Source organism: Lepidothrix coronata, unplaced genomic scaffold (assembly GCF_001604755.1).
Source record: "Lepidothrix coronata isolate B3197 unplaced genomic scaffold, Lepidothrix_coronata-1.0 Scaffold108, whole genome shotgun sequence".
NCBI classification, from domain to species: domain Eukaryota; kingdom Metazoa; phylum Chordata; class Aves; order Passeriformes; family Pipridae; genus Lepidothrix; species Lepidothrix coronata.
In genome coordinates, this window is record NW_016690288.1 from 438,859 (window position 1) to 457,849 (window position 18,991).

Sequence of the window (18,991 nt, forward strand, 5' to 3'; positions counted from 1 at the left end):
CCCTGCCATCCCTCTCAGCTCCCCCAGTCCCCTCAGCCCCCTCCAGTTTCTTCAGCTTCCCAAGTCCCCTCAGTTCTTGCCATCCCTTCAGCTTCCCAATCCCCTCAGTCCCCTCATCCCTCCCAGTCCCCTCAGCCCCCTCCAGTTTCTTCAGCTTCCCAAGTCCCCTCAGTTCTTGCCATCCCTTCAGCTTCCCAATCCCCTCAGTCCCCTCATCCCTCCCAGTCCCCTCAGCCCTCATCATCCCCCTCAGAATTCCCAGTCCCCTCAGTTCTTGCCATCCCTTCAGCTTCCCAATCCCCTCAGTCCCCTCATCCCTCCCAGTCCCCTCAGCCCTCATCATCCCCCTCAGAACTCCCAGTCCCCTCAGTCCCTCTCAGTTCCTGCCATTCCCCTCAGCCCCCTCCTGCGTGGCCCTCGGAGGGTTCACAAGGCCACACATCACCTTCCTCTTCCTCTTCCTCTTCTTCCTCCACATCCCTGGCAGTTTTAACGTTATCTGTTACCACACCTCAATAACCCCAACCACCCCCAGCCTGACCCGGCTCCTCACTGCACCTCAGCGCTGTTTATTTTGCTCGCTGGCTGGTGAGATATCGTGGCACATCACACGCAGCCCCGGTTGTTAATTCACTAGGAATTCCTGCCAGTTACTGCACGGATGGGGAAGGCTTTGATCTCCCTGTCTGTGCTGGGTTCAGACCCATTTCAGCACAGATATCCATTACCTCAGGTTGAACGTGTTGGCAATGATGGTTTTATGTTCCAGTGATAATTCTTCCCTCTGTGCTCAATAACCATGAGCGTTCAGCCGGACGTGACACCAGCCATGAGCATCCCAGCAGCTTATTTATAACTTAATAAACGCTATTTATAAGTAATAAATGATTATTTATAGTTTAATCGGTGTGACTATTTGAGGAGCAACGGCGAATGTTTCACATTGCTCCTCACGTTTCTAATACAAGGCCTTTAGGTACCACCTGTCTGACATGAACACCTGAGCTGAACTGTGGCAGTTCACCAGGGATCTGCTTCTTTACACTGAGGACAGGCTTTCTAGGAGATTCTCTCTGGCTCCATCACAAATTACACCTGACCTGCAGCACCATCCAGCTGACAAAGCACAACAGTCCCATCCGCTGTCCAACCACACACCCACCTGGGAACAGGTGGTGGGAAAACATCAGTGAGGAGTGAGGGAATCATGGAATCCCAGAATGGTTTAGGTTGGAAGGGACCTTAAAACCCATTTCATTCTAACCCCCTGTCATGGGCAGGGACACCTTCCACTAGCCCAGGTTGCTCCAAGCCCCGTCCAACCTGGCCTTGGACACTTCCAGGCATCCAGGGGCAGCCACAGCTTCTCTGGGCAACCTGTGCCAGGGCCTCCCCACCCTCACTGCTAAGAATTCCTTCCCAATATCCCATCTAACCCTGCCCTCTGGCAGTTTGAAGCCACTGCCCCTTGTCCTGTCCCTCCAGGCCCTTGTAAACAGTCTCTCTCCATCTTTCTTGTCAGTTCCCTTCTGGTGCTGGAAGGCCACAATCAGGTCACCCCAAAGCCTTCTCTTCTCCAGCCTGAACAATCTCAATTCTCTCAGGGTTTCCTCATAGGAGAGAATCCTGCCTAACATTTTTTCCTTAGAAAAGTAAAACTCCTCATGGAGTTGTTATAAGAGAGGCTGGAAGGGGTTGGTATGCTGGGAAGTTGCAGGTTTGTTTGGAAGAGAGCAGAAGTCCTCTAGCACAAGGTGCCTTGTGTCCTACCCATGATTCTGATGCTGAGAAGGGATATTAAACCCCTAACACACCTTAATTAAGGGGAAAAGTAGTGAGTGACAGCCTGAAAACCACTGGGCACACAGACAAGACTTCTCACAGAGGAATGAAGGCCCCAAACACAGCAGCACTAATATAGAGATTTTATTTCGACTGTATTGAGTTGTACAGCACATTTTGTTTGTCACAATGCCATCGAACTGATTGGAGAGTTTTTGGCCAGCACATTGTGACGCTGAAAACTCACGAGAGCTAAAAGCAGTTTGGACTAATGGCCTGAACAGCAGGGCCAGGAGTACCTAGTTCTGGCTTCCTTATTGCTTGCAGTCATTCCAACACGTGCAAAACAGGAGCAAATCCAGTTTCTTCTGCCAGCCCAATGGTCACTCTCCCAGGTCTGGCAATGACTGCAAGGTACAAGGCAGGGGAGAATCTGGAGCGAGGTGCCTTCTCTTCCCAAAGCCGTGTCGGTTGTTCCCAGTATGGAAAAGAAGCAGAGTCCAAGTAAGTACAGGGTCTTCAGAGGATGAGCTTCGCTCGCGCGTCGGGATTTACCAAACCAGAGGCTGACACGTCAAAGTGCAGGAAAGGGTCGTTATTCCATTCCCTCCGACGGAGATGACAAACCATTACCAAAAAATCTGGGAGGTCACAACAGTGTGAAGTCCTTTGCCTTGCTAGCAGACCAGTGTCCTCACAGGTCCTCCCTGTCACATACCAAGTCTCAGCTCATGAGGTGCACAATACACCGAAAAGAAAACCCACATTTCTGCGAAGAAATGCCCCGTTTTCAAACTCTTCTTCCTCGCTAATATCCGCAGACGCCTTGCAGAGGAGGCAGGATGGATGTTCCCCGAGGGATCTAGGGATTACAAGCCCACTGAAGCCCACTTTCTAAACCTTTCTTCCTTTCTAAACCCAGTTCCTTGTCCTTAAGATGAGTTGGGATTCCTGCTCTCGAGTTTAAAGGAGAAGCAGAGAGGCAATTACAAGTTGGCAACTCTGAACTTTGACCACTGTACAGGAGACAAAAAAAGAAGTCAAATTCAAGAGGCATTTTAGGTAGCGCTGGGGCAAGTCAGAGAGATTGTTTCCACCACTGAACAGATGCCACACGTCATGGTTATCACTGTAGCTTGGCTGTACATCCTAAAGTGAAAAGCACAGACCGTAGTGTCTACGTCAGCCAGTCCTTCCCCACCCCCGTTTTGGTATCGATGCTTCATTCTCCCTTCTTCGGGTTACATTAAGTGCACAGAAATATATAGCAGCATTTGGACTGAAACCCTCACATACACCAGACAGCACATTCCAGGAGGTAAAACAACACATTATGGCCTATACCCTCAAGGTATCAAGTTTTCAGGATAAAGAGCAGTAGGAAGTGGAGAGCTGAGGGCAGAAAAGGGGAGGAGGAGCAACACAGGAACACGAGTTCTGTTTCCATGCCAGGAGAGGATCAGGGTGCCATTCCTGTGTTAGCACCAGGCTGTGACACGACCGCAGACAAAGCAGACGGGCAGAGCAGAAGTGAAAAGCCAATCTCCCACCTCCCCACGGCGTGGGGGGCAGGGGCAAAGTCCAAAGTGCGCCCACCGATCCCAGCGGAGCCTGAAAACGGGCACGACCCGCTCGGCCCCTTCGCAGCCAGAATGAATTTCTCTTCAACGCCCGAGAGAAAATCAATTAGTGACGGCTAATGAGTCTTGTTCACCAAGCTGATCGCAAATCACACTCATGGAAAGAGAATCTACAGGTCTGCTCCAGGTTGAGGCCCTTCCGACGCCTGCGGGCCCACCGGGAGCCTGCCCTCTTCCTTCTCGTACAGCAGCCTGCCTTTGGAGGGGGAGGTGGTTCTAAACATGCCTTTCTATTGCTTTGGGGGGACTTTGCACAGGCAAGAGCTGTGAAAACATTGCTTTCCAGCCCACAAAAGGAAGAGGTTGTGATCCCCTCTCAGCCCTAGGTCGTCAGGACTACAACGCACAGGCCCACCGGTTCGGAGTGGGGACACACCCCGTCCTCTCTGATCTGAGCTCCTCTGCTCCAGCCTGGCAGTGAGGCTGCTGCAGACAGTGCATTCCAGCTTGGTGTTCAAGTGTTGCACCAAAGGCCTTCACAGTTACCCTGGAGGCAGAGTCACCCTTCAAACCCACGAGAGAAAAGGCTGGGCTTAGACAGGTCCCTTGTCTGGCATTCAGCTGGAAGCTGTGGCGATGGGTTTCTTCAGATGTTGGCTCATGAGCTCCCTGGCACGAGACACTTGGATGTTGTCATAACAGGAGTTACAAACGAGGACAGGGTCGTACAACTGCTGATCAGGGATGGGCAGCTTCAGGTGGCAGCAACTAGCACAGAACACGTTCCCACAGTTCCTGTCAAGGAGCAAGAAAACCAGTGAGAAGAGAGCTGGGAACACCACGGCAGAACTTGCACAAAGGGCCCAGGTTGGGGTGAAGCACCAGCCTGGCTGAGGACTTGTCAATGTGTTTCTTATACTGTGGTCTGCCATGCAAGCAAACTGCTAGAGCTGAGAGGCACTCATGGGCATTACTGCCCAGGAGAGGGATCAACGGCTTTGGAAAAACAGAAACAAGAACCATGACGAATGGAAATCTGCAGGGAATTGCTGAGGCCTGGCACAGTACAGAGAGATCTAAAACCTTCTCCTGGGAGCTGGAGGGAACAGACATGGCAGAGGGGCATTTCGTGGGCACCAGGCTGAGGAGGGGAGCAGAGCCAGAGCGCTGGTGTTGTTTACCTGCAGTGGTGCCTCCGCTTGGCCAGCCAGAACTCACAGTCGCAGTGAAAGCAGTGCGAGGCCATGTGGTCCGGAACCCACCGCGTCACCTACGGAGACACCAGTCAGCTCCCAGTCTGGGACCCCCCAGCCACAGCTCTGCACAGCCTCAGGGTGGCTTTGGGCCACACCAGGCTGGCTCAGAGCAAGCCCACCCCACCAGAGCCAGCAGCAGCAGAGGATGTGATAAAGACCCAGGTGGCTGCTCTCTGCCTCGCTCTGCTGCTGAACCCACCCCAGTCAGCTGCAAAGAAACACTCCCTCCCACTGCATCCCAGCTCCACAATGGGACATGTACCTCAGTCTCCTTCTTATCCACAGGCTCCCAGCTCGCTTCTGACAAACAGTCCTCACTGTGGTCAGAACAGAAATCCTCCGTGTCGCTGCCGTCCGACTCCTTCAAACATGTCTGCAAAACGAGACCAGGTCACCGACCCCATCCACACACCGATCCCATTCCCTGCTCCGTGCTGGTGAGAGGCACCTGGGTGGCTCCAGAGCGCCCCAAATCAAGGGGTAAGGCATCCATGAGTGTGCAGGAGCTTGGCCCTCAAGCAGCAGAGATAACTGCGTGGCACAAGGACAGGGACAGGAAGGGAAAGGGCTGAGGAAACACAGGAACAACCTCACCCACCCCCTCCCAAAGGGCTCTGGGTGGACAGGGCAGCGTGAGGGGGGCGCAGGGACCCCCGCAGTGCCAGGGCCGGGGTGTGAGAGGCCAGTACTCACAAAGTCATCCTCGTAGTCCATGGGGGGCTCAGCCGGGGGGGCGCAGAAGTGGCGGATGTCCAGGCGCAGCTGCAGCTCCCGAACCTGCCGGCGCAGCTGCTCCACCTCCTGCTTGTAGCTGGCCTCGATCTGCCGCAGCCGGTGCTGGATCACGTCCGTGGGGAAGGGCAGCCCGTCGTCGTCCAGGTACAGAGGAGGCACAGGAGAGGGGCATTTTGGCGGCATGTGCTTGGGACCAGAGGCTTGTTTCAGGTGGCAGGGCAGCCACGAACGGCTGGGCTTCCCCAAGTGTGTGCCCACGTGGCCGGTGCAGGCCGAGGGCTTCCCACCCTCCCTGGCAGGCCACGGGCCACTGAGGCACAGACCCGGGGCCCGCAGGGGTTTGCTGCTCAACCTCTTGCTGCAGCAGCCATAGGAGAGGAGGTGTCTGGGGGCAGGCTCCCCATTGGGGAGCGATGTCACCATGCCTTGAAAACTGTCCCAGTTGGACCCCAGGAAGGAGAACTCGCTGCTTTGGCTCTGGGAGATGGGCTTACGCCATTGCTCCAGCGGGACCCTGCCCGGCCGGCCGGGCTCCTCGCAGGGCACGCTCCGCCCACCATCAGCTCTGCCCTTGTCTGCATCCGGGCAGGGGATGCCCAGAGCAGGGCCTGGGATGTCCTGGGAAGGGGCGCCTGGTGCCAGAGACTCCTGGCTGGGAATGTCTTGGTGGGTTGTGGTTCTCTTGCCAGCAGATTTCAAAGGCTCCTGGGGACAGGTTTCTAACTGCTTTCCAGAACTGGTGGAAACCTTGTCAACATTTTCCTCTCCGGAATGATTTGGAGCTGGTCCCGTGCCATCCAGTTCCGCTGTGTGTGTTCCCTTTCCTGCCTCCACAGGGACACTGCTGGCTGGCACAGCAGCCCTGCTGCCCGGCTGCCTGCTCTGCCCCTCCTGCTCAGCACAGCTGCTGCCTTGCAGGGGTGGGTTCTCCTCCTTCTCCTCCACCTGCCGTGCCTCTCCTGTGGCCACCACAGCACCGTCAGCCCCCTCAGTGGCAGCATGTCGGGCTTCCAGGCCCACCCGGACCTCTTGGCAGTGGTTGTTCAGGTTGGGATCACTGGATGTGCGGGTCAATGGGCTGCTGGAGTCACAGGCTGAGAGCAGGTCATCCATAGATCGAGTCTTTGGTAATCTAGAACCCAAAAGCAAAGCAAATCTCACAACAAGCCCCCTGAAACTTCCCCGGTTTCGGTCAAATCTGAGATGAGGGAAGGGAAATGTTCCGAATAATTACAGCTTGTGGGCAGTTGCATGAGCCAAAATGCACAATGCTACAGTGTGGCCTCTGCTGTCTGCCTTTGAGGTGCAGCAGGGAGCTGCACAGCTCCTTCTCCAAGTGGCTGGGACACTGCTCTTGCTCCCACAGGGAACATGAGAATAGGTCAACCCGAGGAACTACAAGAAGGGAAGGTGGGTCTGCAGGTAGGCAGCAACCTGGGCCTGGAGCTTTAGGCTCTTACCTGTCCAAACACCTGCCGCTGAACTCCTGGCTCTGGGACCCCGGGGGCATGTAGATGTCCATGTCATCCTGTCCCAGAGGATGTGGTGAGGAGGCTGGGAGGTACACGGCTGTCCAGAGGTGCAGCGCGCGCACGTGGCACACGGGGTGGAGCACCTGCGACAACCCCACGGTCAGAGATGAGCGTGAAAGGGAACCCCTCCTGCCCCTCCCTGGTGCCTGGCAGGGGGAAAGGACCTGGGCCAGGAGTTCTACTGACCTGCTCAGACCCTGGCATGTAGAGAAGGTTGTGGAAGTTCTTGTTGCCAGCCCGCAGGAGGGACCACACGGAGCAGGTGCGCTTGTAGATGTTGTGCATCTCGCGCTCGCAGGGGCTGTTCCCCAGGAAGGTCCCATAGAGGCAGGAGTATGTGTGCTGCACCAGCTTCACCTGGGGTATGGAAGGGACAACATCAGGAAAGGGGGACTCCTGTCCACAGGGGACACGTCTTCCCCTCCTCTGGGGTGGCTCATGCACTGCCTACCCCATCGGTGACCCCACTGCTGTCCTTGCTTCCAGACAAAGCAGGACAGGGACAGTACAGGTATCACCTGGATTGAAGTGAAAGCAACACTCAACTGACACCAAACCCATCCCTCTATAACTCTCACCTGCATTATTTGATAAGATTGAGATTAATTTTTTCCTAATGTATTTTTTTGAAACGTTTCAGACTTATACAGCTCTGAGATAGGCAAATCAAACCAGTGGTTTGATCAGTGCTGGCATTTGAATTCCCTGGACTGGAAAGGGACCTGAAGAAGGGATTCAGGGAAACCAGAGAATCTAAACCCTTTACCATAAGCATGTTCATGGGGGAAGGGTTTTAAACTAAAAGAGGAGAGATTTAGATTAGATGTTAGGGACAAGTTCTCCCCTGTGAGGGTGGGGAGGCCCTGGCACAGGTTGCCCGGAGAAGCTGTGGCTGCCCCAACCCTGGAAGTGTCCAAGGCCAGGTTGGACGGGGCTTGGAACATGGCAGGGGGTTGAAACAAGATGGTCTTTAAGACTCTTTCAACCCAAACCATTCTGGGATTCTGTGATCACTGCACAATTTCCTGAGTTCTGCAGATCTGTTTTCTTTCAACCCCAATACTGTTAAAACATCATGACCTTCCCCCTGCCTCTACTCACATCTGGGATAAAGACACGTTTGCATGTGTATTTCTTACCAAAAAAGCTTCATTAAATTCAAAGAGGCAGGGAAACTGCTTCAGAAGCTGATGAACAGCATCCAACCACTGGAGAAAAACCGGGCACTGCTCGTTCTGATCTTCCACCTTCTCCTGGTGCCCACAGCGATCCCCAAACTTGTGCCCAAAATCCAGCCAGTCTGACTCAACCAGCACCTGGAAACCCTGTGAGTAAAAGAAAACAACAACTGCAGAGACTTTGCTGAGGGCACATAGCAGGACAAGGCAAGGCCCATCCACGAGGAAACAGGATGGGGAAGGGCTGGGAAGGAGGCTGCAGCAGTGCCTGGTTTGGGAGCAAAGCTCCCTGAGTGTCAGGGGTTTCCAGACACAGACTAACAGTTGTTATTTCTATCCAATAACCAGGTTGGAGAACTAAGAGCAGGGAAGCAGCTGAACCTTGAGCACAAGATGTTATTTCCCACAGCACTTCCCCAGGCTGGGCAGAGCAGTGAGGAACAGTTCACCCAAAACAGGTGGGAAGAGGACAGGGAAAACCCAACACCCACAACAGCAGCTCGGAAATGCCATTAAGCTTATTCCCAAATGTGATCCTGCTCCTTTCCATGGAGACTCCGAGCCAAAAGCGGCCTTTGAACAGACATGAACTGCAGCAGAGCACAGTCCTACCTCCATGGTCCTGTAGTAAGGGTCCAGGAGAATCTTTGCCAGTGCCACAATCTGCGGGGTCCTGTCCCAGCCGTCGGAGCAGTGAACCAGCACCGGACGCCCTTCCCTGTCGACAGCACTGGAGACCAGCACTGCTGCCTTCAGCATCACAGACAGGTGCTGCAGCCACTTGGTGCTCTCCAGGGCTGAAAGCCAGCTGGAAGAGGGGAAAAAAAAAAAAAAAAAAAAAAAAAAAGGTTGTTTAGTTCTCCCGTGAAAAAAAAAATCAAATCTATCTTCAGTCCTTTTGGAATCCTCAGTGGAAATCAGTCTTTTCTAAAACATGTCCCAAAAGAGGCAGGCAGCCTGGGAAGAAGGGCAAAGAATTCAGTGCCTAATTTAATTTTTCTAAAATACAGCCATCTTTTAGAAACCCTCAGGGGACACACACAGCCAAGTGGCACCAAGGCAGTGCTGCAATCCCTTTTGGATTAACGGCTCAAAATGAGCAGCATTCAGGCACTGTGAGCACTTTCCTGTCCCTCCATTTTTGCACATAGAAACCTCGGATAGGAAAAAGCAGAGAGAAAGGAAGGAAAAACCTCTCAAGATATTGACAGATACAGCATCACAGTCAGCTGGAGAACAGTCACTTACTTGCTGGGGTCAGGCACCTGACTGCAGACAGCACGGAGATACTGGAAACTGTTCCGGATGGAGTGGATGTTGGCCATGCCCATGAACACGACTTCACAGTTTGGGTAATACTCTGACACGAGAGACAGAAACATTCAGAGAGAGCCACAGCAGTTACAGAATATTCTGAGTTGGAAGAGACCCACAAGGATCAGTCTCCAACTCTGCTGCCACCACAGCAACTGCCTCCACACCCTCAGTGCAGCCACCCCCTCACACACCATTTCTGGTCTTCAAGGAGTCACTAAGTTTGGGAAAGACCTCCGGGATCAAGCCCAACCATTCCTCCAGCACTGCCAAGGCCAAAACTAACCCATGTCCCCAGGTGCCACATCCACATGTCTGTTAAACCCCTCCAGGGATGGAGACTCCACCCCTGCCCTGGGCACCTGTGCCAGGGCTGGACAACCCTTTAGGTGAAGAAATTTTCCCAGTATCCAACCCTGGCACAACTTGAGGCCATTCCCTCTCCTCCTGTCCCTTGTTCCCTGGGAGCAGAGCCCGACCCCCCTCCTGTCAGGGAGTTGCAGAGCAAGAAGGTCCCCCCTGAGCCTCCTTTTCTCCAGGCTGAGCCCCCCCCGCTCCCTCAGCTGCTCCTGCTGCTCCAGCCCCTTCCCCAGCTCCGTTCCCTTCTCTGGACACACTCCAGCCCCTCAATGTCTTTCTTGCAGTGAGGGACCCAGAACTGCCCCCAGGATTTGAGGAGGTGCCTCAGCAGTGCCAGCACAGGGGGACAGTCCCTGCCCTGGTCCTGCTGCCACACCATGGCTGGCACAGCCCAGGTGCCCTTGGCCTCCTGCCCACCTGGGCTCATGTTCTGCTGCTGTCAACCAGCACCTCCAGATCCTTTCCCAGCTTTCCAGCCCCTCTGCCCCAGGCCTGGAGTGTTCATGGGGTTGTTGTGACCCAAGTGCAGAACGGGGAGCTTGGCCCTGTTGAACCTCCTACCGCTGGCCTCGACCCATTGATCCAGCCCTTCCAGATCCCTCTGTAGGAACATGATCCCAGAGGCCAGGTACCAAAATGCTGACCCGACCCCCAGCTGTGCTCTAGGACCCACTGCAAGGCAGGTGCAAGAGGAAGGAGCTCTGGGATGTGCTCGGTACCTTCACACTCGCAGCCACCTCCCTTGGCTCTGTTGGCCACGGCCGCGGTGTAGGACCTGGCGTCCAGGATCAGCAGCTTCTGAGGAGTCCCCGCGTTCTCCACGCCCGAACACGCCGTCAGGGACGAGTCTGCTGGGACAGACATGGACTGAGCTCCCGGCACCTCCCTCCCTCCCACAGCTGCCACGAGCGATCCCAGGGACACACGGCCCGACAGGGCCCAGAACGTCCGCCCGGCTAAAGGCGGAGGTCGCACTGGGAGCGGCACGGGGGTGCTGGAAGCCCCAATTCCCACACTCAGGGGCCGTCTCACCGAAGTCGGCGTCGCAGGCCTCGCTGCCGTCGCTGCTCCCGGCGTGTGGCGCGGCGCCGGCCGCCTTCGCGCCGGGGTTCAAGGCACAGGCTTTGGCAATGGATGTCACCAGGTACTCGTCGTCGGCGTTGCGCCAGCCCCACCAGCTGATCTCGGGCTGGCTGCACCGCGCGATCACCGCCCCGTTGCGCACGTGTCTGCGGGGGAAGGAGAGGCTGAGGAACCCTCCGGAGAGGGAAGGAGGGAAGGGAAAACCCAGGAAATGTGCCCCGTGTACAGCCAGCACCTGAGCAACCTCCGGGCTGCAGCTGCTTTATCTGCCACGCTGACTCCGAGGGGCAGAGGAGGGGCAGGGACTGAGCTCTGCTCTGGGGGGACCAGGGACAGCAGCCAGGGAATGGCTGGAGCTGTGTCAGGGCAGGCTCAGGTTGGATCTCAGCCAAAGGTTCTTCCCCCAGAGGCTGGTTGGGCACTGCCCAGGCTCCCCAGGGCAGTGGGCACAGCCCCAAGGCTGCCAGAGCTCAGGGAGGGTTTGGCTGATCCTCTGGGGCACAGGGGGTGACTCTTGGGGCTGGGCTTGTGCAGGGCTGGGGGTTGGACTCCGTGATCCTTGGGGGTCCCTTCCAACTCAGCACGTTCTGGGATTCTGTGTGACTCTTGCACCGAGTGCTGAAACAGGGCAGGGAATCTCAAATAACCATTATTCATGATTACAGCACTGACAGAGGCTAAATTAGCCTTGTATTTTTATTTAAAATAATACAGAATCATGGAATCACTACGGTTGGAAAAGACCTCCCAAGATCATCAAGTCCAACCTTTGACTTCTATTTATATATAGAAACATATACTTTAATCTATAAATATATCATATATAAAATATATACTATTGTAGCTAGATAGGTATTTATATATTAAACCAGAGAGAAGAACTTTAAATCATTATGGTTGTACTTTGGGAAAGTAATAACTATTCTACAGAATCACAGAATGTGCTGAGTTGGAAGGGACCCAAAAGGATCAGAATCCAACCCCGAGCCCTGCACAGAACCATCCCTAAGAGTCACACCAGTCATTCCACAAGATCCCAGAATGGTTTGGGTTGGAAGGGACCTTAAAGACCATGTTCTTCCACTGCCCTGCTGTGGGCTGGGACACCTTCCACTTCATTTAATGCTGTTTTGCTCTCCCCTTCTCTTTTTCCTCCCTTAAATTATGGACTGGTTGTTAAACCATTTCACTTATCACCTGTATGTCGGAAAGATGAGCTCACTCAGCATCAGACTGGGGAGTTTCTGGGTGGAGGCCTGAGCTGGTGTTTATCAACAACCCCTAAATGTGAACCCTACCCTGGCTGTTGCTTATTGACGCCTCCTAGGAGGCCTGAAGCAGTTCATTTTTCACATGAACACACTGGTCAAGTCACCCACAAATGGCCTGGAAAGGGAAGGGATCATGAAGTGACAAAGTTGCTGGGGACAGAGAATGACCCAGGAGAGTCTGTGGCTGCCTGGAAAAAGTTGCAAATGCTCTCACATGATAAAAACAGAGGCTGAAATTTAGTATTAATAAGTGAAGAATGTTTACAGATGATCAAAACATAACCCCAGCTATGACATGGAGCAGTTCAGTGCAAACCAGCAGCCAAATCCCAAAGGCTTGGAAGTCACTGGGGAGCTCTGAAAAAGCCTCATTGCTCAAGAGGAGCAGAAAGGTTAAAATTGTGGTACCAGTTTTTGGGAAAAGAAAGTATCATGGCTTCACATCTTAACCAATCTTAAAATGACACAAATTTTTCACTAATCCATCTCAAAAAGGATCACGTCGTACTCAAACCTTCAGGGAAGGCAGAGGTGCAGAAGAGCTTCACTTCAGGACCAACTTAAGCAGGAAACAACCACCCACCATGAGAGAAGGACAAGAATGGAAGAGAAGCATAAAGGGTCTAGAAAGACAAAAAACGGTGAGTTTGGAAGATTAGTCTTGTTTTCCCCTGAGAGAAACACAGGCAAGCACTGGAATGGTCATGCCATACCTTTCAGAAAAACAAGTATTTTTTGGACAATGAACGAAACAAAGAATGGACTCACTGCCACAGTGCAATGTGGGAGAACAAACTGTTCCAAAATACATTCCAAAATTCTTGGTGGCAGGTCCACCAAGTGACCATGACACACAGTCACCCATTCTCCTGAACGGGTGCAGGAAATCTAAGATCCTACCTGCTCCAAAGATGCCCCAGGAAAGAATACCTGCATCCCTGTCCCGTTTGTTACACTTTCCCGAGGTGCTGGTGCCTGGTCCTTCCTGGAGATGGGATAATGGACTGGACATTATCCTGCACCTCACACCTCACACCAACCGTGCTCAGCCCTGCCCATCCCTTCCTGCAGCACCTCTCTGAAGATCACAGAATCACACAATCATGGAATGGTTTGTTGGAAGGGAACTTAAATATCGTCCAGTTCCACCCCCTGCCATGGGCAGGGACACCTCCCACTAGCCCAGGTTGCTCCAACCTGGCCTTGGACACTTCCAGGGCTGGGGCAGCCACAGCTTCTCTGGGCAACCTGTGCCAGGGCCTCACCAGCCTCCCAGGGAACTATTTCTTCCCAAAATCCCATCTAACCCTGCCCTCTGTCAGTTCATGTAGTTTCCTTAATGACATCTCACAGATAATAGCGATGAAGACTTTAAACTTCCAAAGAAATAACATTCACATTTGGCCAAGCTGAAATACTATGGGGGTCCTTTACTTTCGGTGCCATTTTGTTTTGCAAGGTGACTGGAGAGCAGTCACTCCCAGGAGATCTATTCCTGCCTTCAGGATCACTCAGGGATGGATAACACAGACAGCAGCAAAGGCTTTGTTTATACTAGTAAATGAACCAGAGCCAAGGTGTGGACTTAAGCACCGGGCTGTGATCTCCAAGCCTGTTTGTGAGCCACCCACAGTCCCCAGCCTGTGCCAACCAGCACTTTCCCAGACAGCGCCTGAGCACGTTTTGGGAAAGGCAGGTGCCGTGCCAGGGACTGCTCCCAGCAGGCTGTTTGGATGCAAGGACACTGTTCTGGGATGGAAGGCACAGGAGTGCAGCCGTGTGGGGCAGCCGGATCCAGGCAATGCTGTGACAGAGCCAGAGTCGCGTTAAACTCGGAAAACGTCTTGGGAGCACAAACCTCTGAGCACTCCAACAGCTGCTGGGGACTTTCAAGGGACACAGTGACCTGCCAAAAACACGAGGAAATGTGGCAGCACCGATGAGTGTGAAGCCACCAGCGAGCAGAAAGTACAGCAGGTGCCAGTGGAGGAACCAAAACCACAGCTGAGCTTGCCATGAGCTGCCCAGGACAGGGCAGCACCCACAGCCAGACTCTGCCTTCTCCTGCACATCTCCCCAGCATGAGCACAGCAAGCATTTCAGGGCTTTTCTTACTTGGGATTTTTGAGGAGGTTTTCCTCAAAGGAAAAAGCTCCTTTCTTGAAACTGGAATGGCAGAAGGTGCTGGAATGTTTTAACTTATGTGGAGCGAATTATTCTTCAGGGACTTCAGTTTAGTTTTAATGACTCAAGACCCTTTCAACATCCAAAGCTGGAGCATGAAGTGCCTTTGTAGTTTATCAGTTGAGCTTTTCCTCTCAGATTCATTCCAATCACAAGGCTAGAGCACATCTGATACTGTCAGCACATGCCATGTAAGCCACAACAATCATCCAGAACAGATTAATTAATATTTGGTTTAGTGGAAGGTGGCAGGGCGGTTGGAAGTAGATTATCTTTAAGGTACATTCCAAGCCAAACCATTCCATGAGTCTGTGATCTCCCAAGCCCTCTCTCTGTTATTTCCCCGCCATGGGAGTGCTCATCCACAGCACAAAGAGCAGCTTGGCTTAAAACACAAGAAAGAGCTTGGAGAGGGTTTACTGAGCTGAGCTTAAAGGTTCCCAACTGAGCTGCCTGTGTGCAAGTGCTTCCATTTCCCAGATCTCTGGATTAAACTCCCATCTTACTGTGACGTGATCTGAAATTCTGGCATGATCTGAAACTGTGGCATGATCTGAAACTGTGGCATGATCTGAAATTCTGACACCATCTGAGAGCCCGAGAGCGAGTGCCCAGCCACGGGGCTGCAGCAGTGCCCACTGTTCCACCCGCTGCCTCCCTGGCAGCCAGGGCACCACAGGCACAGGTGATGCCAAGTGTTGGGATCTCTCCTGCTGCCAAGGTCTCCTCAAGGTGGCTGTGCAGACAGAGCCATGCTGAGCAGAGGCTGCCATGCCGTGCCTGTCTGCCTCTGCACTCAGCTAAATAATTAATTGCATCCTCTGCCTTGATTTAGAAGTGGCCTGTGCCCAGAGGCTGCTGCATCTCTCCTGTGCATCTCACTGAGGGCTGAGATGGAGACTCAAATTTCTGCTTTGCTTAAATTGGACTTTTTCAAAGAAATCTGATGATGTGGAACCTTTGGTGACGTGTTTTACAGATGTGACTGTCACACAGTGAGTTCAGCCTTGCTCCCAAAAGCTCTTAGGTCTATCCAACAGTCCCTGGGATGCAGGATTCAGTCTCTCCTGAACTCCAAGTGAGGAGGAGGAGCTGAGTGTGAGGCTTTTCCTTTCTTCTCCTTCCACACAGCACAAGGCACTGCAGAAGCAGCCATGGCCCTCACAGACCCTCCTGGACAAAACACTTCAATCTTGAGGGCAAATGCTAAAAAAAGTGCAGGAAAATGCGAGACACATACGGGCAAGCACTTGTCCCATCTTGTCACATCCCCTGTCAGCGTCTTCTAATCTGATCCCAGGCTGCAAAAGGTTGCAGCTCAGCCTGTAAATTACTGGGTACCATTACAGAGATATAAAGCAAGGAACAAAATAATTGTTGGAGTAGGAAAAAGACACGGCTTTGCCCTCAGGTGGGGAGGCACACTGGGACAGGCTCCAGAGCCAGGCCATTTTTAGCAAAAGGAATCACAAATACAATTAAGTTCTTAGCTGACTTGGCTCCAAGGAGGGACAGGCTCCCTGAGATAAGCTCTCCTCATTTTTACTCTACTGCACAACTGAGTTCTAGAAGCAACACACGGTGTTTTGCCAGCATTTACCAAGCCATGAAACGCGAAGATGCAGAGTTAAGGGATCTGTAAATTCACTGGGCTTGCTTCCTGACTTTTGTACTTTCCTTTGCTGTGCAGATGTGATATTTTAAAGTCTTTTTCTACTGGGATTTGGTGACTGCTAACACAGAGTCTAAGGCTAGAGATCATAATGTACATTTTACACCAGGCACAACTGGCTGGGTGCACCTTCAAACCTGGCTGGCTTCAAACACATCAGTCTCCCAGGAGACAAGTTAGGGAGAGACCACCCCCTACCCTGCAAAGCTCTGTTCCATTCACCTGGCCTCCTACATCCCACTCTAAGGATTATTTCTGGAAGGCTGGCCAGGGAATATTTCATAGAATCATGAAATATCCTGAGCTGGGAGGGACTCACAAGGATCATCCAGTGCAACTCCTGGCCCTTCTCAGGACACCCCAACAATCCCACCCTGCACCTGAGAGCACTGTCCAAACCCTCCCTGAGCTCTGGCAGCCTTGGGGCTGTGCCCACTGCACTGGGGAGCCTGGGCAGTGCCCAACCAGCCTCTGGGGGAAGAACCTTTTCCTGACATTCTCAGGTAGGAGGCAAAAGGAACGCCCAGCTCTTGCTGTCACCCCTTGCTCCTCAGCCCTGTGGAGCTCACCTGGCTGCCCAACCCTGTGCAGGACCACGTGGGTTTGGGGGAGAGCACAGCTTTGGGTTTGTATTTACCTGTAAACCACCACAGGGATCCTTTTCCATGACCTGAATGAAGCCACGTTCTCCAGTTCCTTATCAGTGATCCAGACGGGGACCAGCAGCTTCTGGGGATAACTGGAACAAAGCCTGGAAAAAAGAAAGCACGAAGGCAAGATGAGGACTGGGCAGTCAAAAATCTACCCCAGAGCAGCTCACATTTCTCCAAACTCAACATGCAGGACTTTGGTTCTTCATCTCTGTCTCAGTACAGCCTCAACATGGAAAAAGTGACCCAAAAAGTGCTGTGAGGAACTGAGACAACTTCTCACCTGAGGCCTCACCTCCAGGCCCATACTAAGTGTCCCAGTACCTCCCAAGGGTGCCTTTGGAACATCCTCTGGATTGAAGAATGTGGGTTCAGAAGGGTTTAGTGGAACAGTCAGTAATTTCTGTGGGGCTTTGGTTTTCTTGCAGCAGGTGCAAACCCAGGTACACACAGAGCTTCTGGTAAACGATGACCTGCAGAACCCAGGTCACCTTGACACATTTCTCTGTGAGGAAGACACAGCTCTGCCCAGAAAGGTGGCAGTGGGGACTGGGTGTATGCAAATAAAATGACAGGAGGGAGATCTAAGTAATACCTTGTCTGGTGGGGTGCCAGAAATCAGACTCCTAATAGGCAACTGAACATGTACCAGCAGTGAGAGGAGAACAGAGAGAGAAGAGAGCACTGCCAGAGGGCAGGGTTAGATGGGATATTGGGAAGGAATTCTTCCCTGTGAGGGTGGGGAGGCCCTGGCACAGGTTGCCCAGAGAAGCTGTGGCTGCCCCATCCCTGGAAGTGTCCAAGGCCAGGTTGGAGCAACCTGGGATAGTGGAAGGTGTCCCTTCCCCTGGCAGGGGGTGGGAACAAGATGGTCTTTCAGGTCCCTTCCAACCCAAACCATTCCATGAAGCACACACAAAATTCCCAGAGTGCAGGGGGAGCTTCCTGGCTCCTGCAGCTCCTGCCCTGCCCCTGGTGCTCACAGCACAGGCTGAGGGCAGGCTCAGACACAGCAGTGCCTGGAAGCTGGACCAGCTGAGCCCCCACGGCCCAGGCTGACACAGGTGGGTACATGGCAAGGAACATCAAAGAGCAGCTCCAGCTCTAGGCTATAACCCACATCATTTAGCAGGAATGTTTCAGGGCAGATGGGGAGCAAGGTGAAAGGGGTGAAAATATCCAGCCAGCAAGCTCCAGAGGGTGGGCTGGTGTTCCTGAGCCCAGGATATCCCAGCTGATGGCAAAAGGCATGATATACTGTTAATTAGTTTGTGATGCTAGTGAAGAACTGCCTGCCACAGTGCAAAAAGGCACTTCAGTGTCTAGACATCTCCTCTGAGAGCCCCAGGCAGAAAGCAAGGCTGGGTAAGGGATAAAAACAACAGGGTGAGGAATCCAGGAAGCAAAATTAAAGCTGTCAGGTAAGAAGGTGAAGAGCAGGACGTCTGTAGTAGGATGTCTAGGCTTGGACATCTCTGAAATGCCTCAGATTCCATGTGTAAAGTTGGACAGGAAATTAAAGAAGCACTGGAGCGTGACTGAGGATGCAGGAATGTGGAAAGGGATAGCACCTGGTGAGGTCTGGAGGAACTTTTGGAATAGATGAGTCTATACAAGAATGGGCTTCATTGAAATGCAAACAGAATCAGTGCCCTGGCACCTCAAATGAAACATGAAGGGTGGTGTGTTGCACTACAAACTGGGGAGAGGCAGGCCAGGAGAGGCTCAGGAGCATTCCAAGAGTTAAGGCACTAAAACTTGGGAAAACAGTAAGACAGAAATCAATAAAATTCAGGCAATGAAACAGGACTGCCTTAAGAAGTTAAGCCAAATTTAAGCAGGGTGCATAGAAACAGGCAATGAGGTCAACACAAGCAGACGTGTCTCTAGGCTAGAATTCCCAAAAAATACCACAGAGGAAGTGAAAAGCCAGGATAAGTAACTATGCTGGCTTAACAGCATCTTATAAACTTGATACAAGGAAGAAAATTAGTGGCACCCTAAATTTCAGAGTACAAGCTTTGCACAGCCTGAGCTTGTGAACATAGTGTGGGCACGTTCCAGGGAAATGTGAGGGCAAAAGTGAGAGGCTCAGAGCTACCAGCATCCTCCAGAGTGTGCCTGGATCAAATCCCAAGCCTAAACAGAAACAGGGCAGCACTGAGGCTACACCACCAACCCCTGGAGCGACAGGAATGACATCCAGAGATTCCTGTGGGAGACTTGTGTTGCTCCCACACAGAACACACAAGTGTCACGACAGTGCCCGAGACAAAGGTGACATTCTCGGACACGACCAGGTGCTTCTTGGTGCTCCCAGACAAATTATACAGAAGTCCCTGACTCTCTTATTTTGGGCCTAAACTGCTGCAAAGCAGAATAACTGAAAAATCA

General features: G+C 52.7%; 1 protein-coding gene across 2 annotated transcripts in view; it reads right to left on the bottom strand.

Annotated features, from left to right (window-relative positions):
* Positions 1-1,911: 1,911 nt before the first annotated feature.
* The window catches only part of MTMR4 (myotubularin related protein 4), a 43,884-nt gene continuing 26,804 nt past the window's right edge, over positions 1,912-18,991 (bottom strand). Inside the window, exons 7-18 of one of the 2 annotated variants that reach the window (XM_017824063.1) lie at positions 16,585-16,698; positions 10,770-10,966; positions 10,457-10,585; positions 9,312-9,423; positions 8,676-8,871; positions 8,025-8,210; positions 7,072-7,242; positions 6,814-6,968; positions 5,312-6,485; positions 4,881-4,991; positions 4,544-4,632; positions 1,912-4,157 (exon numbers count right to left, since the gene is read on the bottom strand). In XM_017824063.1, coding sequence (XP_017679552.1) covers positions 3,980-4,157; positions 4,544-4,632; positions 4,881-4,991; positions 5,312-6,485; positions 6,814-6,968; positions 7,072-7,242; positions 8,025-8,210; positions 8,676-8,871; positions 9,312-9,423; positions 10,457-10,585; positions 10,770-10,966; positions 16,585-16,698 — 2,812 coding nt within the window. In that variant the 3' untranslated portion in view covers positions 1,912-3,979. The remainder of the gene's footprint in view (positions 4,158-4,543; positions 4,633-4,880; positions 4,992-5,311; positions 6,486-6,813; positions 6,969-7,071; positions 7,243-8,024; positions 8,211-8,675; positions 8,872-9,311; positions 9,424-10,456; positions 10,586-10,769; positions 10,967-16,584; positions 16,699-18,991) is intronic. The other variant, XM_017824064.1, reaches the window with a different exon arrangement.